Below are 27,954 nucleotides of genomic sequence, written 5' to 3'. Positions count from 1 at the left end.
GCATGATAAAAGCAGCATTTTCTCTTTGTTGTGAAAAATTAGCAACGTCTGACAATTATACAAAATAAAATTTGACCCGTGAGTGATTCAAAGTAGGCAACTATTGACAACTGAGGGACATTCCACATTACTGTGGGCTAATTTGAAATAAGATGATTTCTGACCCATTCTCCTCCATTGCCTTGGATGGCAAAATTTCAAGGGGTCGGGTTAAATCGATTTCATCCACATTTATTTGTCATCAAAAAGTTAGCCAGGGATATTAATTTGTAGCTGTATCTTGAATTTCACAGCAAGAATGAATTAGTGTTTGATGGTTTTTATTTAGATGTGAGTTTCACAAGCGTCCGAGCAGAGAGTGTTGCAGGAATCCTCCTCAAAGTGAGTGATCGAGCTTTCAGGCTCAATGATCTGCAATTCACACACGGCAAATGGACTTCTTTCAGATGTCCTCTCTCTATGCAGCGCTTGACTTTTTTTACTTGTGCGACCATTCATCCCCCTTTCTTCAATGCCCACACTTTCCATCTGAAATGGCAAAGGACACAAATGCTGTGCAATTAAGGTCAGCGGTTGAATTGACTGCAGGCTGGTTGAATGTCTCGTCAATCAGATTCAGGTCCCCGGAGTCTTTAAATAAAGTTGCTTTCTATTTGCACTTGACATTTAAAGTGGCTGTCCCCACTGTGAAATTGCTTGAAATGATATCCTCACGCTCCCATCTATTCAGGTTTCTGTACAGAATGCTAAATTATGCCAGTATTCATTATCTCCATTTGGGCAAAAACTCAAAGGTCATGTTTTGATAGTTTGCAGGATGACGAGAAAACTAGAATTTGAAAAGGTGTATACAGTTTTGGTAAAGGTGCAAATTGTATTAGTTGGAAATATGGGTGTGACCGTGAACGGTAAAAATCTGCAAGTTGACACATTAAAATTCCATTTAATGTGTTTTTTCAACCTATAATTCATTTATACATCTCTCTGATACTGTACAATTTGTATGTATTCATTAATATATACTGTACAATGTATATGAATATACCCCAAATTCCAATAGCATCCCTGGTAAAAATCAACTTTTATAAAATAAGTTAATATACAGTATATAATTTGAACCTTAGCATACTTCTCCCCACATCATTTCAATGTCATGTTCAACTACAATACTTGAAATCAATCAAGCGGACTCTTCAATTATATATTTAATAGTGAGATTTTCATTAAGAAGGCACACCTGAATCAGATGGACACAGAAGGACCAGTCTTATTTTATCTTTATAGTTTGGTATAGGGGGAACAAATATCTAACTCAAACCTATCTTTTGGGTGTTGTACGATATGTCAAGAAGAAAAATGCTGCTTTTCTTACCTTACATGCATAGTTATTGCTTCTTAGGGAGTGATGGGAATCTGTTTCTGTAAGTCGATGGTGTCTATATTGTTCTCCATATTTTTCTGACAATCCGGGATGGGATTTTATTGGGTGAATAATCCCAGGTTTTGTCTGTAGGCCAAAATTCACAAGATGTTATAAAAGATAAGAGACTTATTTGTAATTAACCAATCTGTCATTTTTGAAAAGGCTGTACATTAATGAGACATCTGAATGCCATCTACCTTTTTGGACTCCATTAGTCTTCTTTTATTATGTGCTGATGAATGCGGGCTGCATAAAGATGCCTGATGATAATAACATGAAAGAAAAGTCAATGGAAACAGCTACATTAATGTAAGTAAAAAGGTAGAAAAAAATGAATAGAATATACAAGCAGATTCAAATCGGGTGTACGGTGTTGTCTCTATTTTGTCCGATGTTAACGGATAAGCACACTAACGTACACACACTCTCAGAAATAGTAATATGTATAGATGATATTCTATCTGATGTACGTGGTTGTGGGAAAAACAGCATCATTCCTTGAATTTACTAGATTTACAAGAGTAAAACCAAACCTGCATTTTGTACCATATATTTTTTGGTTTCCAAAAAATTGTAAATGCAACATGTCACATTAGCTTTTCTATTCACATCTATTTACTCTGCTAGGTTCCAATGCCTCTTGTTTTGCAGTCAAAACCAGAAGTTGTTCCCATTTGAATTTTTTATGTGTCACCTTCACATTTCAGCACATCACAGACAGAGCCAAGCTTAATGTATCCGTTGCGGCAAAAGTTATGTTAACGCCGCCTGTGTTTTAAAGTACAATTTCCTCATTTTCAAGTCGAGGCTTGTATTGTCTCTGCACAGTATTGCCATCTGCTTAGTACTGCCCAGCATGCTTGCCTAAGCCACCTTTGAGGTTGACAAAGTATTCATTGTAAATTCTAAAACTCAATTGTGCATTCTTTTCTCATGTTGGGTGGCTGCTTTTACTTCTATGTGTTTGTATCAGCCAGAAGAGTACACCACAGTATTTATTTCCTTCATCAGGACCGTATTACGCTTTCTGTTCCATACCATTGGACAAAAACAGGGACATTTTAATCTGATCAGATTAGTTTTTTAAACTGGATCAAAACCAACATGATAATGTATAATATTTCCTGATGTTTTTCCCACTTTCTAATTTTTATGCCTAATATAAAAATATTGATTTCATGTTAGAGTCAAAACTGCAAGTGCACTTACATATTTGGTTTCACGTCCTAAGGATTTGTTCTGCAAAGACAAAGACATAACATGCTGTAACATAATGAACCCTACAATGAGATAAAAGGTTATTAAATACTAATTGTAAAAATTCGGTGCTTCTTTCAAAAGTTCCCATTCTCCCGTTAAAGCCGGAGTTATTTTTAGACTTAGATAAAAGAATGCACATGTTCCTATGCACACTCACACTACTGATGACTACAAGAAGGCTCCTTCTTTTGATCAATAATGAACAGATAGCTTCAATCATCATCCTAATGATTACACAGCTAAAATTCCCTTTTATCTCATTATTTTATTAGGAAACATTACCTCAACCCAACGATTTTTCCTTTCATCCAATGTTATCTGTTTAGAATTTCATATTTGTATATATATATATATTTAATATAAAATATTATGCCTAGTGCTTTCAAATCCACTTCATACATTCAACTTCTTTTAGTGCGTACAGATACAGCCAGTCACTGACCCATAAAAAAATCTTTCATAACTCTTGTTTTTGAATATTTTTTTCCAATTTAGAAGTACCCTTTCGACGTCCCTATGTCCAGATATTGCACCGAAGAACCAAACCACATTATGCATTGGTACTTTGAGTTCCATTTTGGAAATGTCATTTTTCAAAAGGCAATCTGTCTACACCTCAATGAACATGAATATACAAAAAAATACAATAAAAGGTACCATTCCACCTTTTGAGAAAAAAACCCAAGAGTTAAAGATAGCAACAGAATATTGCCTATCATATTTGTTTTGATTTCTACACACATTCTACAAATGTGACTATAGAAAATGTTTGAAAAAAAGTTTTCCCCTATCAATAAAGGGGCATTTAGGAGAGTAAGTACAGACAGGCTGCACTATATTCTTTTCAAAGGCAAAAGCCTGAATCTTTGATCTTCCATTTTTTTCCCCCATTCGTGATAACCTAGATGGCTTTTTCCTCTGACATTTTGAAATGAAAATTGTCATCCCTGTCCCCTGAAAAGATGCAGATCAATTTGATGTTGCTCATCTGTATTCTCTTGTGAAATCAAATGTCCAGCTGTGAATCAATCACTTCTGGTTTATAACTCATTTTCAGCAAGGACCTAAATGTGCCAATCACCATGAGTGGTGATGCACTAATTAATGTTATGCATTATTTCAGGAGGAAGGAAGCGCAAAGGACGGGACCCACTTTACCTGCAGACTGTGATCTGTCCTTGACATCTTGGATGAAGTTTTGCTCTAAAACAGTATAAATATAAACATCTTTCATCAACAAAGTAGCGAGATACGATTGATCTCATTGGACAGAACCCACCGGCGGAGAAGAATTTGCCAATATCTCGTCAATAGCTGCATACAATTCTTCAGATTCCTGCCGGAGTTCAGCAGGTGAGCGCATCTAATAATCACAAAAAAAGTTTGCAGCTCAATTCTATAACGTTAACTGCACAAATGTTTAATGACGGGTGAACATGTACCTCAGCGTGGGTGTCTTCATCGCCTCCATCACTCGTGACACCTCTTTTCAAGAAGTTCTCCCTCTCCACCTGCTCATCTATTAACTTTGAATGTAAAGCACAGTGGATGCATTTAGATAGCAATCATCCTTATGTGATTATAGTTTGAACCCCCACATCATTAATGTGTAGTCATCTGTTGCTTGGTTCTTAGAAAAGACCCCACTGCAACATGATGTGATGGAACACTTACAGCATAATAAGGTGCTTAGATAACAATCATTGAAAGTACCTGCTGATCCAAGAGAATCGTGTTTGTAGGAATTGCAGCCAGTGATTTGTAGCTTGACTTAATCTTGTGAGTCTTTGGAATGCAGAGAGAGTAGAAAACACATGCATTTGAATTCACAATTCAACTGAATAGTAACAAATAGTAGTGTAGGACACTCAGTGACCTTATCTGTTAGTGTTTCAGAACATTAATACACACATTGAGAACATAAATCATCCCTTCATTAAAATGTCACACACCTATTGTTCTGAATCTCATGATAGCACAGATATGGAACAGGAAAATGAATGAAAGCAGCAGGTAAAAATAAACTTTTCCAAAATGTTCACAACATACTGTAACGTAAGCGTGAACACTTGTCTCTTTTCTTCAAATAAGATTGTTTTAGCATTTCCATAATCCAAAATTATGTGACAAGCATATCTTTCCAAAGGCAGAATTGTAGTATCTGTTCATCTGTGTAGGTTGTGCAGCTGTACCCAATGTTTTGATTGGGGAGCGCGTGACTGCATATAAAGTGTGAAATTCGAGTCAAAGAACAGCATGTGTTTGTGAGCATGTTCAAAGTGGTACACGTGGCAAGTGGAGTGGCTACCTTTCTTTTTTTGCCCTCTCTGTCAGTGCAGTCCGAAATTCCACTCCCCGGCCTTGGGGAGGGCGTGGAGCTCAGGGAGAAAGAAGGGGACGGCGTGAGGTCCCGAAATAGTACGGCGGGTGAGGGCGTCGGCGTAGGAGAGCTGATGGGTGAAGCCCACCCAGTAAAAGTCTCCGGCGTGTAACGGGAATGTGTCAAGGTGGGCTGTTTGAGCGAATCTTGAGGTGATATACACCTGCTCTTAGTAAGGCAAGGGAGAGGTGATGTGGCGGCGCTGGCTGAGCGGGAATGTGACGGAGGGGAAAATTTGGTACAAGGGGAAGGGGATCGCAGTTGCTCAGAAAGCCATCGGAGCTTTAACAGGGAAGAATTGGGTTGGGGGCTTTTTTGCACGTGCCAAGTGCTAGGTTGATGAAAAAAGGTTTTTTCAAGGTTGTATTCTCCTTTTCTGATGGGGTACATTTGAGGAAATATAGGCTTCAGCTCAAAAGGCTTCAACATATTTGAGTGATGTTGTGTTATTTCTTTCCGGCTCCATGGATTACTTTTGAGTCTTGATGTTGACCGTGGCGGTGGAGCGCTCGGCAGCACGTTGCTCTTCAGCGCTGACGGCGAAACAACCTGTTCCCACTTTGGCATGATACTCGAGTGAATCTCCTCGGGGTACCTCTTAACCAGAGCGCGAGGCCCGCTGTGCTCATTAGCCAACTCTAGCAGGGGGGCTGTAACAGACCTGCTGGGATCCCTGGGAGGAAAAGTTTGAGTATCTAAGGATGCAGATGATGAAAACCGGGAGGAAAACTCTAGAGGAATGGAAGCCACGCTTGAGGCTGCTAAGCACGCGTTGCAGGAAGTGAGGGTCACTGGGTTAACTGGCCAGCAGGGGGTGTAAGGCCTCTGGAGAGAAGCCGATAGAACGGGCAGACGGCCTTTCCTCAGGATGGCTGTGAGGAGGGAGAGTCTAGTGAGAGGAGGCCGGTGCCGGGCAGGACTTGACTGTGGATTGACTGAAGCCAGGCTGTCGCAAGATGAGAAACAGGACTGAGGGATGTGAACCAGACTTGATCCGGGCGCTAGAGCGTGCTTTCGGACCTGAACCACAAAAGGACAGAAGATGCCAGAGAAGACCGAGGAGCAGGGGGAAACAGTGCGGCTGACAGAAGTAGGAGAGGCCACAGAGGAACGTGGCATGGCGGGCCAATACTTGTCTCTTTCCAGGCTATCTGAAAGGATGGACTCTCTCGAGCAAGTTGGCGTGAGCAAGGCGGGTGGTGAACATGTAGAGCTTGCAATGCGATTCGACCCGGGTGGCTCAGCGATAGAGAAATCCATGTTAGCCTCAGGAGTTCCAGAGGAATCGTGACCCCACTGCTGGGAAATGTCCCTGTGTTTATTAACAGTTGTCTCCATGGAGGCAGCGCCGCTGTGTTTGGGTGTATTTTCAGTCTGGGCATTGACTGACGTAGAGGCTTGGGTGTTGCTCACTTGGTCCAATGGAGACTTGACCAGATAAAAAACAAGTGCTTAGTTAGGCTGTAGATGTAAATTTCAAACTTAATTCAGTTGAATCTCATCAAACCGTTGACTTCAAAATACTTTCAGGTTTACAGAAAATACAATGACGTGTCAAGACTTCAATTTAATACATTTTTCAAACATCTACCACATAAACTGTCAGGAATTTAGCTTTGCATTAAAACTACAAATTATGAATGATTATAAACCTTACCTCATTTGTCTTTGTTTCCGTTCCTTTTCTACTTTTCAGTGAATTCTTAATATAGATGATCTCCTCTTTGAAAATATTCCCATCAGACATCGTCTTGCCACTTGTCTTGTTGTGAGAGCCAGTCGAATTCTATTACGAGAAAGCCAAAGTGAAACAGAGAGTGCGACTTGAGAGAGCCATGAGGTGAACTTCAGCAAGTCCTCTGAGCTCGGGGGCGTGTGCGCGATGTCAGCACACCACACGTTCCACACATATAATTGACATGTAAAAGTCATGCCAATCCAAGTGTATAAATAAGCACTGTGCCCAAGTACATTTGAAATATGTCTTAGATTGCTACCACTTCATTTTACATTTGTAATCGAAAACACGTTTTTAGATATAGATAAATGATATCAAAGTGGTTTATCCATTTTTATAATACAACAACAATAACCAAGCATTCCACCTCAACTTAATAGGAGGTGCCAATAAACAGCTGTGTGCAGACGCCACACTTTACAAATAGTGACATATGCCCGTACAGAATGGTAATATAACTATTGTTTTCCTAAAAGATCACTGCCCATCATCGCCCCCATATCACTGTGCGTATTAATGAGCAGCTGAAAGCCTCTCATCTTAACCGCTTTACATTCTGCCCACTCAATGACAACCTGCAACAAGAGCCACCCACTATATGTTCATTTCAAAATAAATGCTTTGCTCACTTACCACCATTTAACGTGCATCATTTCCACAAGCAACAAACGCCGCTGCACACTGCCTTAATGACCAATAGATACCGAAACACAATTATGTGTCTCTTCAAATCAAAGGCTGAGAAACAGCACATTACCATAATGAGTCATTATCATTTATCTTTTAAGAAAGATTATGACATAATGTGTACACTACCAAAATCTTCACTTTCCACATCTCACACAAAGTCCTTCGACTTCTTCGACATGTTGTAGCAGTATCCGCCTTCTCCAGGTCCAATACACTATTTTCTGCAACCAATGAAGGAATTAAAAAGTTTAACTAGATCTAAATTAATATATGTATGTGTATGAACAATGACCTCAAATCCAAGCCAAGCAATTGCACAGACTCCTCAATGTGCTACTTAATTCATCATATCTTGTAGTGTAATGATGTCCTTGCACCAAATTGAAGCATAACTGCCCAAAGGTTACTGTATATATCATGAAAACGAAAAGGTTACATTACTTTTCAGATGTAGAAGCACCAATTAAGGTTTAAAAAGCATTAATGATGAAGATAGAGTTCATATTTAATTGGGATTTTACATTAATGTCTAAGTTGGCACACTTAAAAAAATTGTAGATTAGTTCACAAAAATTAAAGATTTACTAATATACAGTAATTCTAATTCAGAGAGTTCAGGCAATTATCCATCATTTAAACCACAATTGATATGCTATGAAATGATATGTAAAGAAACCAGATCATTTAACTGCTGCAGCTCCCCCCAGTCAAAGTGAATTAGAAATCCAACACCATCAATAGCATTGAAATATGGTCATTCAATGCTATTTATCTCCCAGTTCAAATGGATAAGACGTCAATCACAGTCAATGACAGAGAATGAGTCAAAAAGCAGAATTCTAGAACAGCATTGAGCGTCAATGTTAGCGAATAAGCCCACTGTCAATATGACGCTTAGTTTATTTTCCTCTGAAGGTGGGCTGTTCCTCATGGTGGAATCGACAACTAATCCACCAACAAAGATGAAAACATATGCTGGAGGGGTTTTATCGCTTCCACATGATCCTCAATTTTCTTTCTCAAATGAACTAGTACCAAGGGCTATTAAAATTAGAATAGATTGTGCCTGAAAAATCGATATGTTTTGTTCATGTAAACACACCTAGTGATTTATTACTGCTTAGACCTGCCTGATTTGTTTTTTTCCCCCTGGGTGACTTCCCATATAATGCTTTTTATGGGTAAATAGATGGAGACTCTTATAAAACTTGTAAAAGAGAAAATTAGTTTCTTTTAAAATTTACTCCCACAGTTGATGACAAAAAAACAGCATATTTGAAATGATTTTAAATTTTCCAATCATTCACTTAGGTTGCTTCTGGCGTAGAGGGTCAAGTGCCTGATGATTCCCGTACAAAAATTTGATGAGGGATAATCATCCTCTCTTTGAACATCTCAAACACTTAGACTGTTTAGCACGCTGCTGTTAATTGCTTTGACGTGTGAGGCCTGACGAGCTATAATTAGTTATCCTTGAGTAAGCCAATGTATGAAAATCCTGTGCATTTTCATATGTTCATTCCACATATTTTGGTAAAACGTTTAGGATACACTGGTAACAAGGGCAAAATAATAGCACATAATGTACTTTCAATGTCGCTGCGCCTGAGATCTGTACAATGCCATAATGTACTAAAATATTCTTTCCATGTCGCTGTGCCTGAGATCTGTACAATGCCGGTAAAAGAGAAAATAGTACAATTCAAGGTAAGCCCCTTTTTTTGTGTAGGGAAGTGAGCAAGATTATTGCATTGTTGTTGAATTTATTATATATTGTTATACATAAAGAGAGAAGCAATTCTTGCAACATTTACTGGCAATTCAAAGTCCATACATAAAAGTTCCTTCACATCATAGATAGCGTTTAATGTTTGCAAGCTCGATCTGAAAAGCATTATACGTAACACAGGGTGTGTTTCAAACAGCGAATATCTCCAGGGTTAGCTGCTGCTTTGCCTTTGAAGGTCTCAAAAATATCCAAATCAAAATCGGCACGGCACCTTTTAACTTCAAACTGTGCAGCGTTCCTTAGCAGATGCATCTACTCCCAGAAAACAACTGTTTTTATTTTTCATATTTAACAAAAAAATTGCCTGCGGGTAAAATAAACATAATACACATTAAAGTGATAACTTAGAGTGGAGAGATTTGCACTGTATGAGCTCAGAGCTTCAATTCTTATCGTGTTCTTGCTTGGAGGCTTGTTTTCTTCAATAGTGGATGATATTGTCAAACGTTGTCACAACAACAGAGACTATGCCGAAGAGGAGAAAGATATTGATATGAGAATTCAAAAAAGTAAGTCTAATTGGGTGTAAAAACATCCAAACTGCTGAACACCATCTTCAAAAGGTGTTATGTCCTCAGTAGCCAAAGCAGAGTAAGTTGATAGTCACCTATTTCCTCTCTTGAATGTTTAATAGTGCCGAGTGTGCCATAGGTCACGTCGTCCCCGTAGAGCGAGGGTGTCAGACTCGGGTTGGTTCGCGGGCCGCTTTAACGTCAACTTGATTTCACGTGGGCCGGACCATTTTAGATATAATATTTAGATATTTTTTTTATAAATGGATTAAAAGAACTGGATTAAAAGCCTTGAATATTCAGTTTTTTATAGATCTAAAACAATGTTTATTTTAGCTTTTTTCATATATTTTTAGATTTTACAAAATGATTTTTTAACTAAAAACCCAGAAAAAAATGATTAAAAAATTCCAATTATTGATTTAAAAGGGGAAAAAATCAGGAAATTTAATATACATCTATACTCTTCATTTTAATTTGATCCTAAAACAGAAAGTCGGCACTCATGATTTACTTTCCCGGCCCACACAAAATGATGCGACGGGCCAGATTTGGCCCCCGGGCCGCCACTTTGACACATGTGCCGTAGAGCAGGTGCTTCCCAATGCCGACTCTCCCATCCCATGTGTCAGCTCAACAAGTGCCCCATTGGTTAAACCGTCTGTATGGGATCGGTTGGAACAAAAACCTGCACCCACAGTGGCCCTTGAGGACCGGTTTGCCCGCTGCTGCGCTAATGCCACGGCATTAATTTAAGTAAGAATAACACTTAATATAAATTTTGAGTGATATTTTATAAAATAAATAAATAGACTTTTGTTGTAAATATGTCTGGAAGTAGGAGATAACAACATTTTTGTATCGAATAGTAAAGGTTTCCATTCCACCTCTATAAATAATGTTCTTTTTAAAGCTTCTTGCCAGAATACAATTCTCTCTGTAACTATTTAAACACTCAATGCTTTTCCTTTGGATTGCGATGGGTCTCAGTAATAGCATAAATAATTGTCTGTGTGTCTCAGTAAGGACTTTAAACCCCTTCCCCCACTGTGGATAGGACACATAAATATAGCTCATAACCAACTGCTCTGATAGCAGTGGGCCTAGTGAGCACATGATATTACTCTCTCACACAAGCCAAAATGTTCAACTGTTGCCTTACCATAAATAGAAAGGTTGAAAATAATGTGTTTTTTATTTTTGTTTTTTTACTGAACCACATTGAGCAGTTGCTTGGAGAAATCGCCACATTTTGTTAAACTAAGCCATCCTGCTGGTTACTAAAGAACAAAACAGACAGACTGAAACTTGTTTTTTTTCCTGGTGAAAGAAGGCAGTCTATTCTTTGATTTGATGTATTCAGTTCACATGTCGTCATAGAACGCAATATTTTCTGGGACTTGAATAATCAGTCAAAATGTGTTGGAAGAGCTGGCAATCATGGGATTTTGTTTGTAAGCGCTTGCCACTCAATGAGTTAATACTCAGAATACCTTTTTTTCTCCAATAAATATAGTTCTAAGGAATCAGCAGTGCATTTTAGGGAAACCATTTAAATAATACTTCCAGTATGTTAAAAATAAACGTTATCAAGTTCAGGCATTCTACAATATCTGTTCATAAACGGTATGCATTTAACAGTAATGTGTTTTTTCTAATTCATGGATTTGACACCATCAGAGTGCTTGCTTAATACGGCAGTTTAACTCAGCAGTCTGCGAGAACACAGGCAATTTTGTGATAATGAATGAGAAGACATGTTTAAGGTTAGGGGGCATTGAATTGAGGGATAATTCGTAACTGCCGATGAAAGCAAAGTATTGTTTTTATTTATTTATTTTTTCCTTGTGGAAAACCTTGAGGCAATACCACAGATAAATAAAAAGCCTTACTATTCATGGTTATTATACATAACTTTTTTTAATAAAAAGCTATGATACATGGTCATTTAAAAAAGGCTTAGTATACATGGTCTTTTTTTAATAAAAAGCCTTACTATATATGGTATTTTTATTTATTTAATAAAAAGCCTTACATGGTCATTTTTAAAGGAAGAAAAAGCTTTACCTTCCATGGTCTTTTCATAGATTGTATATTACATGCATGTTGTGGTAGGGTGGAAAAAAAGTGCTTTCTTCCATATATTGATATACTGATGAAGCATTTGCCAATGTGCTCTCATCTGAAGACGCCTTTCAATAGCAAATCAAACATTCTCCACCCAACGGCTCCTACCTTCCATGGAATCTTACTTTGTGTGACAGAGTCAAGCTCTTTTTCTAAGTGACATGAACAGTGAAAAATTGCACATTATGGTCAGTCCATTGCCTAGTTGTTTATATTTACTTTCTCTTTATAAGAGCCCTTATTGTTAGTTCAGTTTGATGCACTGACAGATAGACGAAAGCAGAATATAATAGAGCATGTCAGACAGCTGAAAGAAAAACAACATGTGCCCAACCTGACCATGACATTAATGTATTTTTTAAAAACATCCTTTCATAGAGTGAATTTTTCTTTGTCTGTGTGTGTGTGCGTGTGTGTATGTGATTTTGTTAGCAAAGGATTCATTATTTTTAGTCCCCAGACAACGTATTAGTGAGTGTCAAATACTAGCATTTACATCAGTGTGAAACTACTAATTCATTTGTTTGCTTGTTACCAATTTGTTCCATGTATCCTCACAAGTGTGTGAAGGCAAAATTCTGAAGTGGATGCTAAACCCTTAAGTACACTGCATTCTTCATTTCTTCACAGCTGCCCTTTTTCACGCCGCTGTAGTTTCCCCTCCCCTGCTATCGCAGCTCACAATCGCCTCCTCCTGCTTTACAGATTGGATGCTATTGGAATAAATTGTACCTACAATGATTTAAATCAACATCTCTAGATTTTTTCCAAGTGTTTGAATGTACTGCCATATGAAATTTCTCATGGTATATAAGTCAAAAGTCAGTCACATTCCAAATTGCAGAACCGTGCCTTAATAGGTTATTTTTAGTGTTAATACCGTAAAACACATTGCTAAGCACTGGTTGCCCTGCCCTGTTGCATCCACAGTCCTATCTTTCCTTGTCCTCTCCTATTGTTCAGTAGGTTTATCTCCTTCAAAGTGTGGTGGACTCTATAAAAAATCCTCTGGCTATTCTCTGACAGAATCTATACTTTATATTATAGAATCTACTTATAAAATACTTTGTAATAGCAGTGAAAAAAAATCAGCTGAAGGAGGGATTCCCTGAGGAGAATGTAATTATAGAAGGCCCTAAAGCCATATGTAACAACAACAACAACAGAGAGTCATGCTGAAATTCAATTAGAGGTTTGAGATCCTTAATGTGGACACCCCAGTGTGCCGCAAAGCAGGCGTGCACCGTGAGCGGTCGATTGGTCGCCGGTCTTTTGGTCGCCGTCTTTTGGTCGCCCGGACCGCGACAACGGGCGACCAAAGGACCGGCGACCAAAAGACCGACGAACAAAAGACCGGCGACAAAACAAGGTAAAACAACACGGTCTACGCATCAATAAAAGCCAACAATGGCCATGAGCAGTTTCACTGAGCCGACGTGTGAGTGTATAAGAGTTTGTATGTACATGCGTTGTCCCTTTAAGAAGCGACGTCAGTCAGGGTCTAAACAAGTTCTCCAACAAAAAACAATAAAAGTCCGGGAAAATTGGAGCTTTTCTTTAGCCTAATAATTACTAAGGCATTAAGTATGGCTAAATAGTAATTCGCAGCAGTTTGTATTTAGGGAATTTGAGCAACGATTTAAATGGTAATTATCACTTACCTTCCGGGCGACCAAAAGACCGGCGACCAAAAGATCGGCAACCAATCGACCGTGTACCGGCGTGCACACCTCAGTAAGATTTTTCAATCGAATAGGCCGGTGTGTGAGATTGAGTGAACCCTTGATCTCAGAACTACGAGGCGGACGTGCTGACCACTTACCCAATCTGCAAAAAAATATATATTGTCAGTAAAATTGTGACTTAATGTGACCGGACTTTAAAAATAAAATTAAATTAAAAACCTTGTGATTCAGTTCAAATCATTTTTTAAATGCAAAAAAATAAAAAAATTGGCACTTGACCGTACTCAATTTCTCAAACTTGTGATTTGACCTATTACAAACCAGCCATTTTTAAATCAACTCCTTATTGCAAATGTGTCAGCAATCCTTTCCTATCTCCATATATGAAAGTTTGGCTGTATGTTCAGACTAGTGTGGTTCTCAAGCAAACAGTTGTCATGATAACCAAAAGTCAAGGAGGTGCTGCTTTAGCGGCATCTCTTCTTATTTCCTGAAGAGACCTGCATATGCTTTTAAATTATGGAGGAAAATAGCAAACAAAATGTATCTTACCTTGATTGTGTGTTTATTTCCCTGAATCAGTTGTCTCGGTCAAACCCTCTGCTTCCAGCACATCTTCAAAACAGTCTGAAAATAAACATTGAAAAGAAAAGAGACAAGAGAAAATAGGATGGGATTGATTTTACATAAGACAAACCCGCGACCCTGAATAGAAGTGGTTCGGAAAATGAATGAATAAAAAGACAATCTGAAAGTTCATGAACAAGTTGTGATGTAGTATTCTATTATTTATATGAACTCTATTATCTTTCAATATTTGCCAATTCTGCTGCACACCACCACATGATCAGTTTCCCCTGTCCTCTGGCGCATCTTTGGACTCTGGAGTCATTCCAAGCCAAAAAAGTCATCAGGTGGCGGACATTTTGGCGTTCCGGGCTTGGTCTTTCTTGCTGACCTGTGATCCTTTGTACATTACATTCTAGTGCGACTCCCTGCTTTCCCTGTGAGGCCAAAGCTCAGACGGCCTCCAGGTAGGTCACTCGCTGCATGCAGAGGATATTGACCTGGAGGGTGACATGAATTTTTTATGAGTCAAGCCTTCCAACTTAAACATCATTATATACCATTGGAAAAAAAAGTGGAGAGCAGGGTTGGTTGTCACACTAAAACTCCATCACCAGAGGGCATCATTGCCCATAAAAATGTTTTGCACTGCTTTCCCTGTCAAATAGTGATGTCCAAACTACGGCCCACTGCCCAGTTTTTATTGGCATGAGGGCAAGGTAGAGTGCCAACTCTATTAACTTGTATGCCACATTTTAGAATTGTGGACTACACGGCCCAAAATGTGATGTCCACTTTGACTTTTTGTAACTAAGTTTGATTGTTTTTTTTAATAGCAATTTACCCGATATAAACCATTAAATGCACTGACAGTCAATACCAAGCAGGCTCTTTAACAAAAAAATGGCTGAGTGTTAAGACCTACCATATGCATGCATGTACATCTATGTGTATGTACACGTATATATATATTATATATATATATATATATATATATATATATATATATATATATATATATATATATATATATATATACACATATATATATGTGTACATACACCTATACATATACATACACACATACACATATATAAGCACATATACATATGTAAGCACATATACATACACATAGATGTATATGCATGCATATGGTAGGTACACGAAATTTCCCGAATATGGGATGAATAAAGTTATCCAATCCAATACAAAAGCAACAATTTTCCTCTATATTTTTTCTAGTGTGTTTCTCTCCAATTAGAAAGTATACTATACTATACCATACCATGGCATGCCATACCATACTGTAGAACATGAAAGGGGGAAGGTACCATTAGCGGCACATAGTAATAGAGCGGCTCATGGGGAGTTGACTGTAAAACAGGCTTTAGATGCTGGCTGATGGGGATCTTTGAACCGTGGGCACGGTCTCCATGGTGACCGTATCCAGTATTGGAAAATCCAGACGGCTGAAATTTCCGTCCCTCAAGAGTGGCACTTCTCCGATGGCGAAATCAACGTTAGAAGCTATCACTCGACGTCACCTTGCTCTCCGCATCCTGCTGATAAGAAATGGGAAGACTTGTTTTTTACACCGAGGTCCATGCATTATATGCACCCCCTGTGTTGGAGTTTGAAGTCACAGCAAAGTCATGAGAAGTGTGTGTAGGTGTGTAAGCACAGAATAGAATAGATAAACAGAGACATAATCATTATCTGCGGAGAAAGTTACGGATACTTATTGAAAAGAAATTATGATGATAATCGCATCTTGTGGTTGCTCCAGTATCTTAAAGTGGTGACCCCATATGCGATCAATACCTGGCAGGAAAGGGATACCCCTGTGCGGAAACGCTTTTGTTACCTTGCCAAAGACAAGAAGGGTCCAGTTTTGGCAGCTTGTTACCAAGGAGGTGGCCATTTGATAGGTTTGATTCTCCCTGGATCGGAGCCGAAGACCTGCTTTCAAAATGTGATTGTTATTGAAGATACATGATGAACTCTCACAGAAGGACACTTACCCCATACTGATTGCTATCAAGTGAGTTTAAACGTCACATAAATGAGAGCCAATTGGTGTTTGAAATTTGATTGGTGCCACATGAGGATCAGAGTAGAGTTGCCATGTAAGATTTTTCTACTCACACAAAGATATATCATACCTGTCAACCTCTGCCGATAACTGCCCTTATAAATGATTATTGATTCCCCTTACAAACCCCCAAAAAACCTTACAAACACCGTACGACTCGTACGGTGTTTGTAAGGTTTTTTGGGGGTTTGTAAGGGGAATCAATAATCATTTATAAGGGCAGTTATCGGCAGAGGTTGACAGGTATGATACAGTTTTAGGTTGGACTTTATGTCCAAGTGTCTAAAGACCACAATATACTGCATTTTTTATTCAATACTAGAAGGGATCTTAAAACAGATATTCAATACATGACATTTTAAATGTAATCTCACAATACTCATTTTCAACCCACGTAAGCTTATTGTCTCCCTTTGAATTTCTCATTGTCATAGTTTTGAAATCCATTACCATTGACGTATTCAGTTTCAAATCAGTGAAGAAAACTGTCTATCTCTACGAGGTTGAAGGACAGAACACTGAAAGACTTATTTGCATATAAACAGAGAGAATTTGGCTTTGTCAAGCAGATTGGTGTGTTTTTTAGGCGGTGCCTTTTGTCCACATAGGCCACATCTTGCCCTTCAGTACAAATCTCTTACCTTTTCATTATCTTCCTCCTCATGTTTATCTAAAAAGTGAACGGTGCTTGTCCTTTTCGTGGCTTTGTCGGATCAAATTGTCAACGATTGCAATCGGTTCTTGACTCGAGACATAATTAAATTGGGCTTTCAAAATGTGTCAAAAACATCGAAATAGCTGTCCTCATTTGTTTTTGTACTACAATGGACTCCAGTAATTGCTTGTCAATGCGTAAATAGAATTTTGCACTGCTAGTAATTGAAGACAATTTTACATTTCCCATTTTAACCAATTGGTTTCCTTTGACATTAAAAAATTAAAATCTTTTCAGCCAGCGACAATTCCAACGGTATCCTTGTCAGTCAGTTCTCCCAACCGCACAGGAATTTCAGGCAACAGAAGCCCCCAATTGGGTGAACAACTATAATAGAATTCGATAAAAGCACCTTCCCATGAAGCATGTCAAGCAAGACGCCAGGTGAGCCAACGATTGGGGCTTACATCGACAGATTTGTACATGCATGAAAAGCTGTTTTAAAACTACTTGGAAATAAGAGAGAAAATCCATTAGGAGCATTTGAGCACTTTGTCCCAGAAATAACATTAGGACTCCAATTCAGTTAAAAGTCAATCTAATGTGGCAGTGCACCCTAAAACTAGGGACAATTTAGTCCCGCACTTAACGAGCCATTTAAAATGACAAGTACCAATCTATGAATCGGCTTCAATGCAGTATGTGCTTTTAAAAGGTTGAATGTGAATAAAATGCCACAACAAAGTAGATCAGTGTCAAAGGTCAATATCCTCACACTGCCAAAGTGTCTCGCTCAATTAAAAGCCAGTAGGGGAAGAACTAATTGATCAATGGGATCAGTGAACATAGACAGTCAATTAACTATTAAAGAAAAGGAATGTTTTATGGTATGGTTACAAAGGGAGCGTTCGTGTCATGCAACAGCTTTTGAGAGAACAAGGACAGCATTTTCGACATAGTCCATTGTAAAGCATCCAGGGAGACACTTTTTACAATAGTTTTACATGAAACCAGCCTTTAGGGAGGCAAAAAATGATTATCAGTCTACAACTGATGAAAATTATTGGTCCAGCAGGTTTGTATTAAATTGAAAACTAGCATTCAAATTCCTATTGTAAATGCAAAGGCTTCTTATTCTTGCATGTGACAATCTTCCACCTATAATGGATTTACTGAAGAACTCCAGCCACTACATAATGCAAGTCCAAATCTATGTCCAATGTATTTTTCTTTTCGAGCAAAAATATATAGTAGATATTAGAAAAAGAAATAAACCAAGACCAAAACTCATTACGAGCTAGCATCGACTTGCACAGAGAGCAAAACAATTGGCAAATTTAGTACAATTGTGCATGCATGCACGTACTTGATTCTGCAGTCTGGCCAGCATACCAATTTTCTTTTGTTACATTGACAAAATGTGACATTTTCTCTATTTATTTTTCCATAACAACAACAAAAAAAGCTAAATATACCTGAGAAGAATGTTTAGGTTATTGGAGGAAACAGAAAAAAACTACAAGGCATATGGATATCTTACTTAACGACTTAATGAGTTGGGCAAATTTGGGCTATTTTTCTCAAAATTCTGACTAAAACCTTTAATTCAGCTATAGTAAATTCTTTTTTTATGACAGCACCTTCTTTAATCTAATCATATCTGACACTTTAGCGTCTCACAGCGCTTGGAGCTGTGAACTGCATTTCATTTCTGATTTTGCAGGTACAATTCCACAAATACATAAAAATGGCCTGCCATTAAAATGTGCCAAAAACATGTTAGTAAAAAAATTAAACAATGATAAAAAAACAAAAATTAAAAATCATCGACAAAGACCTGACACTAGTAACACTTCAATTGTAATGTTATTTTCTGAGAGAAAGGGGTTTGTGATATTGTATCAATACCACTAGAGAGCAGCAAAGCTGTAAAATATGGAAGGGTTCGAAAATGCACCATGTGTTGTGTGGTGATTTTTTTTCTTTTTAATAAATTGGCAAAAATGTCCCAAATTCTATGTTTTTCAGTCAATATGGGGTGCAGAAAAAGTGTTAAGGACCATCAATCACCATATGAAACATTTCCAAATTTATTGTTATTGTACACTTACAAAAATGGCAGATAATAAAAAGTTATTTTCTATACACAAATACACCGTAAAAACATAATACATTTAAAAAAGAAAAAGAAAAACTTCAGTATTGTTTTCTTGACATAATGAAGGCACACATCTACTCTATTCACACAGCAGAAAATATACAATGCTGTGCATTGTATATATTAGTTAAATGAAGATCGTGTGATCGCCTTAAACTCATCATTGAAATTTAGTAGGATTGCGTACAAAATTGCCTTGGTCATCTTCATTTTAAATTGTGTTATTATAAGTGAAATGATGGCTAGTTTCTATAATTAAAAAAGTAGCATTTCTTTGTGCAAAATCCTACTAAACCACAACTTATTGAGAAAACCTTTGCACTCATCAGAAAAAAAATGATACAACCTTAAAAAGTGATTGCATTGGATTCACGATTGATTAAATGCAATATTTTTTTAAATCATCACTAGGAGAGGCACATTTTTTGTATGCTTTACATGTCAATCGAAGTCTACAGAAACACTAGATATCTATGCACTGAAAACAAATTTGTATTTTTAAAAGTGGTACACACGCGCTCACAAAAAAATGAATTTTAAATCCCAACCTGAGACAATGAATGCATTCATCAAAAGTGATGCTGATTGATTTTGACTGACGTTGCAGTGATGAAATTCATTGTTTAAACTTAAAAGCACGACTGTACTGGCAAAAAAAAAAGCTTGTCGATAGCTTCAATGTTTTTAGACTTCTGATTTCTGCTGTTACCATGACGACTTCAGCGAGGACTTCAATGGTCAATAACACTCGAGGGGGGAACAGAAGTGTAAACATGTCTGAAACAGTAAGAATAGAACTAACATTTTGTTTTATCTTCTCGTCTCATTTTTTTTCTTTGCTCATTCTTTGCACACTTTGTTCTTTGCCAAGGAGAGAAAATGGTTGGCCAATTTGCCCGTCTACACTTGCCTCTTCGGTGCTTAAATTGGATGAAAAACAAACCAATTTCTCAAGCTGAGAGAAAGCACATAAAGTTCCACACTCTAAATTTGACTTCAAACTCAACACTTGGCCATATTCTTAGAAAAATAAATACCCAAATGGAAAATGCAGACTGACGGCAAATATGTATTTATGAAGTTGGCATTTTAATTATGAAACGACTTTCCCAGTAATTGTATAGAATCATAAAATAATGCATAACTTCTGGCACGTGCCAAATAACAAAGTTATCTCATTGTCTGCCATTGAGGAAACCATTTAAACTGGGAGGGCTGGCAGAAAGCATCTTTTTTAGATGTCCAAGTTTCCTCTTTTCAATTTTCGATCTCAGTTCCTTCATGTTCTTCATGTTCCTTCTTGACCTTCAACCACTCAACCTTCCTATCCAAGACCACTTATCTATCCCTTCAGGCAGGGAAGGGGACAATGTGTTGGTTTTTCCCCAAAAGGGGCCAAGCCCACCTCCCATTCTCTCCAACCCTCCTCCAGATGGACAGGAAGTCGAGGTTAGCTCTGTTTAGCTTAGCACTGATTAGATGGAAGTTGGAGGAAAGACCAAGTTCACACGTGAATATCAATGGGAAAATGCCTTGTGTGACTTCCGTCTATTGTGACGGCGACCTTCTCAGCAAGACCAGAAATGAACAAAAACACATTCTTTGCAGTTAAACTTAGATCTCCAGCAATGCCTCAAGACAACTTCCTATGTTAGAATATTTTTCTCCATCGTGTAAATTGAATTATGTCTTTAAGGAGGAAACTGGACTAAGCAAATTGGTTCCAAACAGCGTTTTTCTTTTTCCGATTTTATCAGCAGTTGCCTCTCAAATTGGTTTCTTCAATATTAATTGTCAAAACTTCTGATTCACTCATTTTGGAATCTGTCTGCTAGTTTTTTGTCCCCACTACATCAGCGATTGTACGCTCTTTTCTCTCTCTTTTTTTAATGGACGTGTTTCTACCAGTAGCCGGAGGGATGAGAGGTTAAAGTAGTTGAAGCACCTCAGAGCTGCTGTGTGCTTCCTGAGTTGTACGTGGCAAGGAGACCTCCGAGAATTGAGCTTTCCTAGCCAAACAATGAGCACGATGACGGCTGGTGTCAAAGAAAAAAAAAGCACAGGAAATCTATTTCAGTAATGGTTGCTTGGCTATTTCCCGTTGCGCATTTTTGCTTTATTTTTTTCCCATCTGCTCACTCTGCAAATCAAATGGCAAAATGGACTAATTGACTAAAGTAGATGAATTTTACTGAAAGCAAAAATGAATCTCCCTCATGCAAAAGCACAGATGATACCTTTGTTGGAGGCTAAGATATTCTTTGCTTGTGCTTATTTCTTACGAACTGGAACGTGCCTGAAAATAGAGCATTTTTTGCAAAAAAATGGGAAAATAACACTGGGAAAGTCATAGTTTTTTTTAACCTCTAAAATTCCTATTTGTGGCGTTTGAGTTTTGCATTATCACATTTTGGGGTATTAGGGGCAAACTAATACAAAGTAAAAACCTGGCCAAACTCTTAAAGATATTGTATTAGGTTCTTGTCAGAATTTTGGTATCCACCATAATATATTACAGTACTGTTTTGATAACATAGATTAAATATAAAAACGCTGGTCCCACCTTATTAGGCACACTTGTATGTTGAACATGTTCTAGTACAGATTTAGCAAGTTTATCTTTTGCATTTGTGGATTGAATGTTATTGAATGTGTAAGCGTAGCTATTGAAGAGGGCATTGCTTGAGTGTGTGTGTGTGCGCATTTGCAAAATACATAAAAAACACAAAATAAAGCGGAAATACAGTGAAAATATGCCATGAGCAAATAGAGCGAAGACGTCAACATTTTTTGGGCTCTTGTTACGTCCTTCAATCGCAACTTTGTGGGACCGTTCTCTCTCTAATTGGACTGAAAAAGACACTTTCCAGTGTCTGTGTCTAAAAACAAAAGTGACACTATTAAAGTCAGATCTTATTCCTCCTTAAATGTGATGTTCTGTGGTTGTTTTGTATGGCTGTAGACCTTATGTTGACCTTAATTAGGCCCCGGGTGACTGGAAAGTGACAATATTGTTAATCAGGACTGAAAATGTTGACAATAACTTGGGTTTTGTAAGTTAACCAGCAGAACCTGTGGCAGAAGCAAATGATTAGCTTTGTGAGGTGTTGAAGTGGGCGGCAAAGCCTCAAAATTTTATCGTAACATTTCAAGTAAATTTGCGATGATTAGCTGTAATATGGGAATGAAAATGCTGAAAACTATGTGTAATTTCTGCTTGGAATTAACGACATTTTTATTGCACACAATATTTAGCTCACCCTTGTTTTACACAATTACACCGCAAAGTAAAAAGCGCAAAAATCGTCCGCTTGATAACCGACGCAACTTGAAATGGAAACAAAATTGACCGTTTAGTGTTTAACCTCAGAAGTCAAATATAGCCACAGTTTAAAAGTAACATTTTAAAACTTAAGCTTCTGTTTTGTACATTTTGGCATCGAACAGCAGGGAACACCAAAGAGAACTGCGACCAGTCACATTTCACGGACAGAAACCTTAGTGATCGGCTTTTTTTTTTCAACAGATATGTATGAAATTTTTTACTTGAAAATTCTGTTTACCGTTTTCTGAACTGCTTTACCTCACATGGTGCCGTCTGAGTTTTTGCCACCGGAAAGGTACACGTGGAGTCTCGGCGAAAGGTCATCTAGTGGCGGTAATCCGACTCGTCCACGCCGTACAGCTCGGCAAGGGTCCGGAACCTGGGACCCCAATCGCTCAGAAAGTCGTAGTCTGAGTCTGATCCGCCGCTGGAAGAGCTCCCCAGCGAGCTGAGGCTCCCCGCGATGGACTCGGGACCCTCGTAGCCGTAGATGTGCAGAGTGTCGTAAGGGAAGCCTTCGCGATCGTGGTCCGCGTTGTGTTTCTTCTCTTCAATCATGGCCGCCATGTCTCCCTTACAGGCGGAGGCCGGCTGCATTTGGTGTGGGTGATGGTGCGGCTGGGACTTCTGGACCATGGCGTAGAGAGACGGGTGGGGGAGGCAATCCGGGTGACGGAGGAGGGAACCATCGTGGAAGGCCGATGTCAAGATAGAGACGTCGTAGCTGAGAGAGAACAAGCATGGTTTTAAGAGTCTGCAATAATGGCCAATAATAATTGAGCTTTCTTAAGGCCTGGCAAAAGTAAACTAATCCTAATTGGTAACCGAGAAATCAGCAATTGGTCCCCTAAGTGGATAGGTACTCGGACGTTTGGTCGCCGGACGTTTGACAACATAACAGAGAGTTTACTGTTGAAACCAGCTCTCAAAATTATATTCATGAGAGAGAGAGTTTAATATCTAAATATCTACTGTTGAAACCAGCTCTCAAGATTATATTCATGAGAGAGTTTAATATCTAAATATCTACTGTTGAAACCAGCTCTCAAAATTATATTCACCCGGGCGACCAAACGGCCGGCGACCAAACGTCCGGGCGACCAAACATCCGGGCGACCAAACGTCCGGTCACGAAGTGGGTACTCGGACGTTTGGTCGCCGGACGTTTGGTCGCCTCTCAAAATTATATTCACCCGGGCGACCAAACGTCCGGCGACCAAACATCCGGCGACCAAACGTCCGGTGACCAACCGTCTGGTCACGAAGTGGATTTATCAAAGAAAGGGTGACATCCAAGTAAAAAAAAAGTTATATAAACGCTTGACTGAAATTAAGTGCTTATCACCAGCACCAAAAAACGTCCAGGGAAAAAGAGAGAGTGACGCTGGTGTTGTTTAAGCATTAAAACATAAGCGACGCATTAAGCAGGCATCTTTTAATAGGCTTCACATTAGATTAGATTCAGATTACATAAAACTTTAATGATTACTTTCAGATAAACTGGGTCACTAAATGATAGGACGCAGCCGAGCGTATAAATATTGCAAATGGAGGAGGATTAATACAGCAAGTGGCTTTTCTTCAAGTACAAAGTGCCTAGCGTGACTCAGTCGGCAAATAAATATTGATACACAAAAAAAAGCCGCATCAAGTATCGACATTAAGGAAGAATAAGAAGATGCATAATTCTTACACACGGTTCAGGACAACCGAAATGTCTGTTTTTACTCATCTAGGTTGACCAGATGTATTTTTCTCCCTGTTTTTTGCACTTCTCAGGACCATCATTTATTTATTGATTGATTTGCAGTAAAGAATTCAACTTTGGGAGACACAGAAAGGACGCGTTTTCATACCCGTTGGTGTCCATCTCGCCTCCGCCCTCCTCATCGTAGGTCACGAGCTGCTCATGGATCTCGCCGCTGTTCTTCATTCCGGCCAGCGAGTCTTTGTGGTAACGTTTCTTCATCACAAATAGGATGACGATCACTGCAAGACATACTTTGTCAGTTTTTTGGGGGTGAAAAGAAAATGCTTCCCACTGCCGCTTTATTCTTGGAACACAAAGAAAAAGTTGTCCCCCGAATTTTTAGATGTTTGACAGACAGACGGGATTAGTGACTGTGTGAAAACTTGGGCTGGCAAGATTAAAGCGGTCAGCCAAGTCTTTTCTGTGAAGACGTAGGGAAATTAGGCCAGGAATGAAAACGGGGCCACGACGGAAGCGAGTGAAAAAAGGAAGAGGAAGGAAGGCGCCGCGTTAACGAGGGAGGAAGCCAGCCTGGAAAACTGACGGGAAAATTATCCGTGGAACGATTTTAGGTATCTGCAAAGTTTGCCTCTAGCGTAAGAAGCTCTTAAAACACGCCGAGCAACTCGGCAAGGACGGGAAGACGGAGGGAGGGAATATCAATGAGGGAGAGGGGCCACGGAAAAGGAGAAAAAAAAGCCAGATAGAGATAGTGAAGGACAGAAAATGAAAGTAAAGATACAGTGGTGCCTTGATATTTGAGGACCCAAGATATGAGATTCAATAGCAAGCTTCAGACGCATTTTGTGGAGGGAAAATTGATTTTTATGTTGCAAATATTTGCAGTTGCAACGCAGAAAAAAGAATTGACGGGATGGTACAAAGGACAAAAGCAAGAAAAGAGGAAGAAATGAGAAGTAAAAGAGAGAGAGAGGAATTTGGAGGACGCTTCTGACATTAGATAAACCGTGAGCTCGGGGGTCTAATGTGAACCTTTCTCTCTTTCCCTCTCGCTAACTCTCTCCGGACATTCGACATCAGCTTTGCCTTTTAGCGAGCGCGCCTTGTTCTCGGATGCTTGGGAAAGCAACAGATTAATCTTTTACAGCATATGCTCCGTGCTTTATTAAGCTCGACAGATAGCCGACTCAGAAGAAGAAAAAGAAGAAAGACAATCAAACCAGCGAGATTTTTTTTCCTTTTTTTTTCGGAGGGTCAAATGCAACTTGAGGCGAATGAGGAGACAGCGCGGCGTCGCTAAATTGCTTCGGGGCGCGGCTGATAATGATGAGAGTGTTAAAGAGTTAATCTGGCCTGTGGTGAAAGAGTTTTGATAAAGAGAAGGAAACCCAGTGGGACTCAAAAAGAAGTAGAGCATATGAATAGTTCATCCACTTAATGTTTGCCGCTGTTTGATAAGCAGACGGCACCTAAAGTGCCAATTAACTTCTCATTAATGCTGCTATTCTTCACATTTTTTCCCACAACTTTTTCATTCGTCCCGACTTTCTCTATACGCATCGTCATCTCTGCCCTCTCGTTGTTCTGCTATTAAAGTCATCAAGATCTTTAGCAATAATTGCCATGCTTCTTCTTTTGTGTGGATTTCAAGGAGGGGACGAAGGTATCAAAGAGAATAGCAGCACGTTAGAAACCGCGGGTATTGTTTTCCGCATCTGGCCCTGCATTATTCATTAAACCAACAACACCAGAGGCCGGGAAAGTTCTACTATCTAAAATCTTCAGAAAATAGAATTGAAGTCAGGACTCATTTCAGAAATTAATGGTGGAAGAGCAGTTGTGTGAAATGATGACACATCTTTTTCTGCATCTAGAACAGGGGTGTCAAACTCAATTTTTGTTGCGGGCCACGCTGTAGTTTCGATTTCATCCAGTATGTTTTCCAACTAGGCGTAACCGGACGTTTGGTCGCCGGACGTTTGGTCGCCGGACGTTTGGTCGACCGGGTGAATATAATTTTGAGAGCTGGTTTCAACAGTAGATATTTAGATATTAAACTCTCTCTCTCTCATGAATATAATTTTGAGAGCTGGTTTCAACAGTAAACTCTCTGTCATGTTGTCAAACGTCCGGCGACCAAACGTCCGGCGACCAAACGTCCGTGTACCCAACTAGGCTGCCAAAATTAATTGATTAATAAATTGACAGCTTTTTCCAATCGTGCTGATCAATAGATCATTTTTGGACATTCAAATTTGTACAAATCGTCTGCAATTATTGATTTCAAATGAGCAAACAGGAAATATTCCCTATACATCTATAATCTTCATTTGAATTTGATCATAAAACAGAAAGTTGGCACTCATCATTAACTTTCTTGGGCCATAGAAATTGATGTGGTGGGACAAATTTGGCCCGCGGGTCGCCACTTTGACATCTGTGATCTAGAATCATTCACACTGCGGATTTCCACTTTTCCCTAAATTCTGTATTGCCGATGCCGTTAGAGGTGGGATGTTTGCGGTGTGAATGGGGGGCACCGTTGCTGATTGAGGTTTTTAATACCACATCAGAAGCGGAGTTGTAACCTCTTGCACATTCCCTTTTTTATGCCCTTTTCCGGCATTGTTGCTCTGTGTTGACAGCTTTACAGTTGTCATTTCAGTACGCCGAACTGACCCAGTATGGTGAGTATGCAGAGCAGAATAGCGATGAGGACGTGAACGCTAACTCCCATCTTCTGCGCCACAGCTTTGCACTGCGTCGGGATACGTCGAGCGTCGCAGCGGCACGCCTGCAAAAAACGGGTTATAAAATCCAGTCGGTGGACCATCAACTCAATTCCTGTGATGGTTCAAGTATGAGACACAATTCCAGACCTTGATAACCAGTTTGGTGACGCTGGTCTGGAGTGGTCGGCCCCCGTCACTGATGCTCACATCCACGCTGTAATCTCTGGGATCATCCAGGTTGAACGGCCCCTGTTTCACCAAGACTTCTGCGCTGTTGTCTGAACACAAATAGACGACATGTGGGTGAACTTGCAACATCTTGAATTTAATCAGCAAACATTTTGTGTCCAACAAGGAAGCTATTCTTCAAGTGGTCAACACTTCCTGCTTGAACGACCATTTTTCTTTTGTCCACAATGTAAAACATGGCTTGAGGAATTCCAGGGCCGACAATGGCAGGAAATAGGGAGCCTCGCTGTCTCAAAAAAACACGGAGTTACACTTTAAAACAAACATGTTGACGTTCAAAACTTTTAAGACGGTCAACCAAGGCCATATCCTTGCGTGAGCATGAGTTAGAAAACGTATTTACACCCTTTTTTTCAAAAATATGCACGCATTGATCTGTGAAGGTCTAAGGAAAAACATCTTAAAAACAATCGAACATAAAACAAACCACCTCGTTGTTTTTTAAAAGTATTTAAGATTTGTTTTACATAATGATTAAAAAAAGTACACTTGCCGTTATCTATAAACGACTGGTTAAGGATTAATTCTCATTTACTCACTTACGTCGCAATCAAAACGAAATGCACGATTATGACCAACGATTTTCTTATTGTCTTAATACATTTTGAAGAGCAATGTACGTAAATCTCATTTTAGTATGGTTTATTATGAGTTGTTAAAACTGACATTGAACATACTAGTGGTTGAAAAATTCAATTTTTTTTGTTGCCAACACTGTTGTGTTTTAAGCAATAAATGACGGCCTATTTTTCACTGTCAATACAAGCGAAAAAAATGATTCCTTTGGCTAGCCCCAACAATGCCAGTCGAAACAATCCACAAAGTAATAGAAGTTGCATTAATGCAGTGTTCTACATCTCA

At 39.0% G+C, this 27,954-nt stretch overlaps 2 protein-coding genes across 2 annotated transcripts in view; both read right to left on the bottom strand.

Moving 5' to 3' along the window:
* Positions 1-47: 47 nt before the first annotated feature.
* Positions 48-6,873, bottom strand: mlip (muscular LMNA-interacting protein). Its single transcript, XM_077613634.1, has 10 exons — positions 6,721-6,873; positions 4,992-6,491; positions 4,397-4,468; positions 4,126-4,209; positions 3,963-4,046; positions 3,842-3,886; positions 2,633-2,662; positions 1,621-1,683; positions 1,373-1,507; positions 48-528 (listed from the first exon to the last, which is right to left on the bottom strand). Exons 1-10 carry the CDS (start codon positions 6,808-6,810, stop codon positions 325-327), a joined length of 2,307 nt encoding a protein of 768 aa, XP_077469760.1. The 5' UTR covers positions 6,811-6,873; the 3' UTR covers positions 48-324.
* Positions 6,874-18,984: 12,111 nt separating this feature from the next.
* The window catches only part of cdh5 (cadherin 5), a 40,517-nt gene continuing 31,547 nt past the window's right edge, over positions 18,985-27,954 (bottom strand). The window contains exons 12-15 of the mRNA XM_077614181.1: positions 26,992-27,122; positions 26,792-26,906; positions 24,258-24,390; positions 18,985-23,125 (exon numbers count right to left, since the gene is read on the bottom strand). Coding sequence (XP_077470307.1) covers positions 22,726-23,125; positions 24,258-24,390; positions 26,792-26,906; positions 26,992-27,122 — 779 coding nt within the window. The 3' untranslated portion in view covers positions 18,985-22,725. The remainder of the gene's footprint in view (positions 23,126-24,257; positions 24,391-26,791; positions 26,907-26,991; positions 27,123-27,954) is intronic.

The sequence above is a fragment of the Stigmatopora argus genome, chromosome 11, assembly GCF_051989625.1.
Source record: "Stigmatopora argus isolate UIUO_Sarg chromosome 11, RoL_Sarg_1.0, whole genome shotgun sequence".
NCBI lineage: Eukaryota > Metazoa > Chordata > Actinopteri > Syngnathiformes > Syngnathidae > Stigmatopora > Stigmatopora argus.
Note: the sequence above shows the minus strand (reverse complement) of the source record. Positions and strands in the feature narration are given on the sequence as shown.